This window comes from Buceros rhinoceros, unplaced genomic scaffold, assembly GCF_000710305.1.
Source record: "Buceros rhinoceros silvestris isolate BGI_N320 unplaced genomic scaffold, ASM71030v1 scaffold22808, whole genome shotgun sequence".
Classification (NCBI taxonomy): Eukaryota; Metazoa; Chordata; class Aves; order Bucerotiformes; family Bucerotidae; genus Buceros; species Buceros rhinoceros.
In genome coordinates, this window is record NW_010428925.1 from 492 (window position 1) to 8,439 (window position 7,948).

At 39.4% G+C, this 7,948-nt stretch overlaps 1 protein-coding gene across 1 annotated transcript in view; it reads right to left on the reverse strand.

Annotated features, from left to right (window-relative positions):
* LOC104499018 (EF-hand domain-containing family member C2-like) overlaps positions 1 to 7,948 on the reverse strand; it is a gene marked incomplete at its 3' end in the record, with an annotated part of 22,259 nt that overhangs the window by 401 nt on the left and 13,910 nt on the right. The window contains exons 4-6 of the mRNA XM_010142468.1: positions 6,669 to 6,920; positions 4,928 to 5,038; positions 4,459 to 4,597 (exon numbers count right to left, since the gene is read on the reverse strand). Coding sequence (XP_010140770.1) covers positions 4,459 to 4,597; positions 4,928 to 5,038; positions 6,669 to 6,920 — 502 coding nt within the window. The remainder of the gene's footprint in view (positions 1 to 4,458; positions 4,598 to 4,927; positions 5,039 to 6,668; positions 6,921 to 7,948) is intronic.

The following is a 7,948-nucleotide window of genomic DNA, read 5'->3' on the forward strand; positions in this document are numbered from 1 at the left end:
CCGCTCGCAGAGTGCGCACATTCACTCGCACGCATAGGGCGTTCATTAAGAAATGCTAAAGCAGTTCGCTCTGTGTGTACTTCAGCACATGCGGATGAAAATTAGATACATAAACCAGAAGGGAAATACGAATTAAGAGGAATATTGTGTTAGCCTCAGAGAGTGTCTTAAATCCCTCACAACCCAAGCTTGGACTAAAACAAAGTCTCCAGAGAAGGGCACAGAAGCTGGTGAGGAGTCTGGAGCACAAGTCCTATCAGGAGCGGCTGAAGGAACTGGGGTTGTTTAGCCTGGAGAAAAGGAGGCTCAGGGGAGACCTTACCACTCTCTACAACTGCCTGAAAGGAGGCTGTACTGAGGTGGGGGTCAGTCTGTTTCCCCAAGTTACAAGGAATAGGACGAGAAGAAATGACCTCAGTTCGTGCCAGGGGAGGTTTAGGTTGGATATAAGGTAAAAAATTCTTTACAGAAGGGGGTTTAAAGCCCTGGAACAGGCTGCCCAATGAGGTGATGGAGTCGTCATCCCTGGAAGTATTAAAAGCACATGTAGATGTGCTGCTGAGGGACGTGATTTAGTGGTGACCTGGCAGTGCTGTGTTAATGGTTGGACTCGATGATCTTAAAGGTCTCTTCCAACCAAAACAATTCTATGATTCTATTCAAAGTCCAAAGAAGTTCAGGGCTTTGCTTCCCATCCTTGCTCAAATTAGAGTTACTGTGGTTCACGCAGATTCACTACAGAAAACAATGCAATCTACAGATTCCAGAATTTTAAATGATTATGCATTCAGATTCAGGCTCGGACAATATAAGAGGTAGCCGTAACCTGGAGGAATGACATTGTTAACACGATGTTCTCTATATGTAAGAGGAGATGTATAACAAACAGCTGAGACCTGGTTTTTGTGAGAGTCTGTTTCACAATTTAAGTAAGAAGTAAAATAAGAAGGCGATACCACCATCTTCACAACTTCACATGCAGGATTAAAGAAAATCTAGTGTTCATAGAAATGCCCATGCAGCTAAAACATGATAGTGTTTATTCTGATTCCTTTTTACAGAGTTTTACTTCATGGTTATTCCAGTTACCTGAGGAAAAAAGGCATCTGTAAATTCACACATGTATTTAGAAGCCACTCCTCAGTCTCCACCACATGTAGCAGAGAGGTTAGGTGCCAGAGAAACTCTGAGCTCTGATGAATCTAGTGAAAATTGGCAGCAGTCTTTAATGCCCCCACTGAAGGAAAAGCAAGAAGTCAGCTGTTAGACTGCCTGGCCAAAAGCACACACGTACTGGCCAGCTGATCACTGTTGCAGGCGGAACAGCACGCTGTTCTGCCCAGGCAGCAGGTCAGAGAGGGAGCCTGAGAAATGAGGGGGTGGGAGGGCGAGGAGAGCTGGGAGGAGAGGGATCACAGGGTGCTGCAAAAAGGCGTAACAGACAGGCTTGGGAGGTGCTGGGACACTGAATAAAAATCAGTGGGAAACCAGATTTTACTGGTTTTGTTCCTCCAGGAACAATCTGCTATTTAATAAAGAGCACTTTACACTCAACTCTGTGCTGAGATACTGCATTTCGTGAGAAGAATGAATATCAGCTTCCCCCCAATACACATCAGTATATTTCACGTTTCAGCCAGGTGACCACAACACCTACATGGCTGTAGGATGTTTTTCCCTTCTCTAAGGCTGCACTAGCAAGTCTGGACAGATAGCATCACACATCACGACATTTTCTCTTGCATTCGTAGCACTGGCAGATGACAGGAATGTCATTAGCTTCCTATTGAAGGGCATTAGCTATTGTTTACCCATGGAAAAGCTCACCTTTGCTTTTCATAAACAGTATAAAGAGTACAACAGGCAAAAACAACATTGGAAATATATCAGACATCATAATCATGCACTTCAGGGGAAATCTAAACTGCCCTTAGTTTTCCTAAAGGGCAAAGTCCATCGGCAAGCAACTTATGCTGAAACTACAGAGTCAAAAATAAATGTCAGCTTCTTTAATGGCTTTGGCAGAAGAGTATAAATTGAAGGGGAATAATGTGAAAACACAATACAAACAGCTGGATTGATGCCATGAGATGCTGAGCACCGTGCCTTGATGTAAGAACTAATTTATCCACTTGCTTACTCTTACTCAAGTAAATGGTCTCCCTGGACTCAAACAGCAATTAAGCACATTTCAGTGTGTTTAATTGGATGGGAGCAGAATGCCGGGCACTTTGTGGGACTGAGCCCACTGAGAGGACATAAACAAAATTTGTAACTCCCCAAGAATAAAAAGATGAACCCTCACCCTTTCTCTCTCAAAACCTTTTTCTAAGCCAAAACCTACCCTGATTCTACTCGTACTCGTACTCCCTTCTAGTTAAAAAGTCACACCTCCATTTTTTTAATCCTGACAGGGAAAGGAGTAAAGAATTTCACAGCAAATTGTGACAATCCCTTAGGTCTAAGAAAGTGTGTGTTTTCTGTGAACAAGACAGGCTGCATCAAGATGGATGGGGTTTTTTTGTGTTAACCAGAGTCTCTGCCATCATGTATCCTTAAAGGTATGTGCAAAACACTTCCCTGTTTCCCAGAGGTCTCAGCTAGAGCACATCTTTGTGTGTTTCATGTTAAGGACGCAGAGAAACTGTAGAGAGCACTGAGAAAAAAAACAGAAAAATTATCACATATATAAAAGAATGGACCATGAAGAGACCCTTAAAAGGTTTCCCCTAGCAGCAAATGGCCCAAGAGGATGGTAGGGTGGTAAGACGGCATGTTGGAATAGTGTCCATGTAGGTACAACATGTTAGAAAAAGAGGAATCTAAGCAGTTGATCTCCATGTCCAACAAAGGTACAACAAAAAAGTTACTTTCTATGTTTACACAAACCAGCTTCAGAGCAGCTATTAAGCAGCATTTCTAACTATGAGGTTCAGACAAGATACCTCAGGAGGCAAAGAAGTCCGCTCTGCTGGAGGATGCTGATAAAACGCTATAGCAAATCAGTCAGTGACAATCTACATATATCCACTATCCTGCCTCAGAACAATGGGAATGGACTAGATCACTTATGATCCCGGTTTTCTAGAATTCTGCACACCAGCAACTTCTGATTTCCACCCAACTTTAACATCCAGAGATGTAACCAGTAATTACTGACCCAGTGCCAAAAGAGACGAAGAGCTGTGTGTTTGTGTAACGCTTGGTTGCATTGCTTGGTTCATACAGAAAGGTCAGCTGTATTTCATTTATTGCCTGCTGCGAGTAAGAAATCTCCATTCACCATTCCAGGGTATTTTGCTCAGAGGATATTGCTGCCAAACAGCAGCAGTGGTCTTGGCTGAAGAAACTCTCAGGGAAGAACCCCTGTTTTGCATCTCTGGCATCAGGCTCACTATTATTATGGATAATACAATGGTTATTGAATATGGTTTACTCACACACTAGCTAGTATAAGAAAAGATTTGTTTTGGTACAGACATGCCAAGCTATTATCAAGAAAGTCCTAATGAGACATGTTTTGCCAATTTAAAATTTTAAAGTTTTAATGGCAGTCCTACATCATTTAATTCCCTCAATGCAGCAGACAAGCTTTGACCCAAACACTACACTCTATCTGATCTCAAGTCAAGCTGAAAGAAATCGTCTCCTCAGGTATTTTGTTTCACAATGTCAGAGAAAGGCCATAGTAGGATTCTTTTCAACCATCTCTGAACAGCCAGACACTTAATTATATTTACTGAATGAATAAACTGCCAGAAATTAACTAAGTCATTTTTGCAAGAAGTTTTCCATAATAGAACCATTAGCAAGTCTGATTGAGTGAATTCAAAGTCAGATAAACTTTGGAAGGCTCTATTGTTAGACATTTCCAAAATGCTTTTCCATTATGGACATAGTTGCTAAACGTTTCCAGAATTCATGCTGAAACTTTACAGGATACATACTCTAATGGTCCAGAATAAACAAAACTGCATTGTAAAAACCAATAATGTGATAGACTGCTACTGTTGAGTCAGAAAATCTTACTATGTGAGGCTTCTGGCATCCGTATAAAATGAAGCATAGTATAATGAGGAATAATTGAGCTCATTCTACTTACCCACTCACTACATGCTCCTAGTTTCTGACTGCAAACACAGCTATTAGAATGGGAGGGGGAAGGAGAGAAGAAGAAATGGCAGTCTATCCATATGACTTTTGTCATTCTAGTTTTAAAATAGAGGCAGTTAGGAACAGAACATGTACGTCATGTGTTAGTTTTCAATGGAGTAACATGTAAGAAAGCCTTTCTGGATCATTTGCAAAATTACTGCTTTGCTGTTAACAGCCTACAACAGATTGTTATTGCTAAAGGTTTTAATGATCATGTTTTGTCAGCAATAAAATCGAAGACAGCTCTGTCAAACCCAGAAATATAAAAATGCTCGTAAGGAAAGAATAATTACCACTACTCACCAATTCCATACTTTGTCCGGTAATATTTTTTAGTGAATTCATCGCAATCGCAGAGTATTATCTTCCTCCCCCAAACATTAATTACTGCCCCTATTTTCAGGTCACTGTCTTTGTAAAATTCCTGATGCACTGCTCCTGTCTAATAAAAGAGGGAACAATTCTACAGCAGCTCTATAAATCTTGGAATCCCATAACCTTTCCTAAAGTCTAAGTCATTTAGTGCATGTGATTTAAAGTATAACCTTCACGGTCCATCTGGAAGTTTTTTTCACCCCATGCTAAGCTACCTGACTTTCAGAAAGGTGGAATTTACATACAGTAAAACCCAGTAAGTTTTCATTTGAGCTATTCTCCAGTGGCAACACAAGTTTATAAATGACTGTCTTTTTTGTAGAGGATAACAACCACAGGAATTAAAGAAACTACTATAGAGACATTCAACAGCTGGAGGCGTTCAACAGCATACGACCTTACGATTGTCCAGAATGTAACGGCCTCTGTTTCCTACTAATCTTCCAAGCACATTGAGAACAGTGCGACTGGTGATCGTGCCTGGCTGATACAGCCCGGTGGGAGCATACTGCAAGAAAAGAGACCAACTCTTAAGAAATACAGTTAACAGTAAAGAGAGAGAATTCAGATACCATAGAACTAGCAGGATTTTTTTACAGACTGACTGTTGTTGCAGTATTTTCTTGGGAGGATTTTTAGTACATTCTAAAGTAAGATTACACCACCAAACCTAAAAGCCAGTGTGTATGTCAAAAGCCAATATGTAAGCCAGGAGAAGCATTCAGAATCTTCCTGTGTATCCAAGAGTAAAATCTCTCTTTTTCTTGGAAGGAAACACAAAGCAAAGGTTAGCACACCCAAAGGAGCACGTCGTTTTCAACATCTGCTCTAAAGGCTATTATTTTGATTGGTAATAATTATAAAAACATGCAAAAAAACCCCATTCAGGGTTGGTCCTACTGTGCTAACCACTGCACAAATACAGGGGATTCAAGCCGGCATGATTCTATTGGCAAACATATCGGTATTATTGTTTCTGTTGCAAGTTTCAAAATTACAACAGTAATTTATCCCAGTAATATCAAACTTAATACACAAATGCATTACATTTCTTTAAAATTCTGAATGAACTCTGATGCAGGGGAACTAAAGTGGGTTATTTAGTCTTACCACCTTCCCTGACACCCCAATTTTTGTCTGATCTCCTCTGCTGCCCATCTCAAAATTTCCGATGAATTCAGAGGAAAAAGCCAGCCCTTAAAATTGCAGCATACACTTCGGTGGAAGCGGGGGTCCGTTAACACAGAGCCACTGCTAAATCAGCATCTCAGAACCAGCAGATGCACAAGGTGAGAAAAGGACAATATTTTGCTGTTACTGTAAAATCTCATGTACGTCTCTGGCATCACAAATAGATTATTATTATTAGAAGGAAAGAAGGAAAAGATTCCCCTGTATTTTACTCCATCTGTGGGTTGACATTATTCTATTACAAGGATATGTCTGGAGAGATACAGAAGTGGATCCAGCTTGTTCATTTTATGAATTGTAATAGGCTACAGAGGACTCAAATCCCTTGAAGATTTCTCTGAGAGGAGCATTCTCAAATAAGCACCTGATTAATGCCTGACAAAGCTTATTCATGGATTCCTACTGAGTTTAACTAGCTTTGCATAAGGTCCCAGGAACACAATTTTAAGAAATCGCTCTAGATTTGCTACAAAGAAGTAATGCTATGGAATACTAAAACTGTACTTTTACAAAGATTCTAAATGTAAGTTACATGGTTCAAATCTGAATTCACCTCAGTTTTATATTAGTTATCTGTGAATATTAATTAATTTTCTGGACTTTCATTACCACAGAGTTTTTTTAAATTATACATTTATCTTAATACACTAATATGAGAGAAAGGAAATCTTCCTAACTAAATTCTCTCTCCTTTTAATTTAAGCATGACAAGCCTAAACTTATTTTTTTCCATCACTTATTAGGTATGCAAAACCTAAATCATGCGATTATGATTAATACTCTGATAACACTTTCTAAATATCAGAGCAATCTAATACAGGATTTTCAAAACAAGGCATTTAGTATTTCTTAATTAGTGGAAGAATTACAGGATTTTCAAAACAAGGCATTTAATATTTCTTAATTAGTGGAAGAATTTGAAATAAGCTGAATCTTTCATGCCTCACCTTCGGAAGCTTATCTCTTCTCAGGAAAAGGGGAACTGCATCCCGGCCTGAGTTTGCTGGTACAATTTCTTTTATATCAATAGTATCATCGGCCAAATAATAGCGCAAAACAAGTTCCCGTGGGTCATGAAACATGGATTCTGGGTCATCCCATACACAGAAAAAACGTAAAACATGCCCATCATGCTCCAGGAATTGTTTCAAAGTGTCAATGCGCTCGTAAGGACGCAATGGGCTCATACTATCCAGAATCTGCAGATAAAGGAGAAATTAAGAGAAGCAGCTTTTTAATTATTTATTCTTGAAAACAGGATACCAAACTGCAGGGAACCGCCTAATCTTTGAACACGCTTTTAGGATTTTCATATAACACCACACAATTACATGAAAAACTATTTATGCCACTACCAAAGAACTATTTACAGAGTTGCTGTGCCCTCAGAAAATATATGAGAACTATTTTGGACTGGTTTTGATCCTTGTTTTTCTTGCAATAAGGTCCTTCAGATCAGAGAATTGTTGAATTATTTACAGTACAGCTCACATTTTCAACTAACAAATTGCCCATGGTAATGGGATGACTACAACTTCAAATAGCATTACTTTTGTTTTACCTCCTTAAAATTATTTTTATAGATGAGGTATAAAAATTTAATTCTTTCTTTTCCCTTTGGTGTTTTCTTTCTTTAAGCTTTAAAACATAGTTTATTAACTTTTGATCCATGTCATACAGTTGGCAGGTACTGGGTATGTATGTTTTCTCAATATACACCCATAGGTCTGAAAAGGATAGCAAATCTCCAACTAAAGACACATTCCAGCTGATGTGTTCTATGACAAGATGCTATATACAGTTGTGGTTGCATCCCAGGATGATGATGCAAGGACTGCACTTACATCCTGTTAGTTACAGTCACATATATAAATGGTGACCTGAAGAGGGTGTTTTGTCTAAGTCAAAATCCTTCATGTCCAAAATGAGTTGAAGGGGCAACAGTCCTTCTGACCTACAAAATTCTACAAAATTGCTTCCAAAGAGGCGTGGTGACAGACATCAAAGAGACAGTGCAAGCTGAACTCTACGAACAGAAAGAACTGTTCACTACAGGCAGTTTGTACCATTGTCTAAATTTCTTTTTATCCACTGATACATCTTCAGGCTTTAAAAATCTGAGGGGGAAAAAGCCCATTCTTTCAGAGCATCAAACCTTAAAATAAGAAGAAGAGCAAAACCAAGTCCTGCCTGCCAGCATCCCTGCTCATCTGCAGCACTCTTCCCA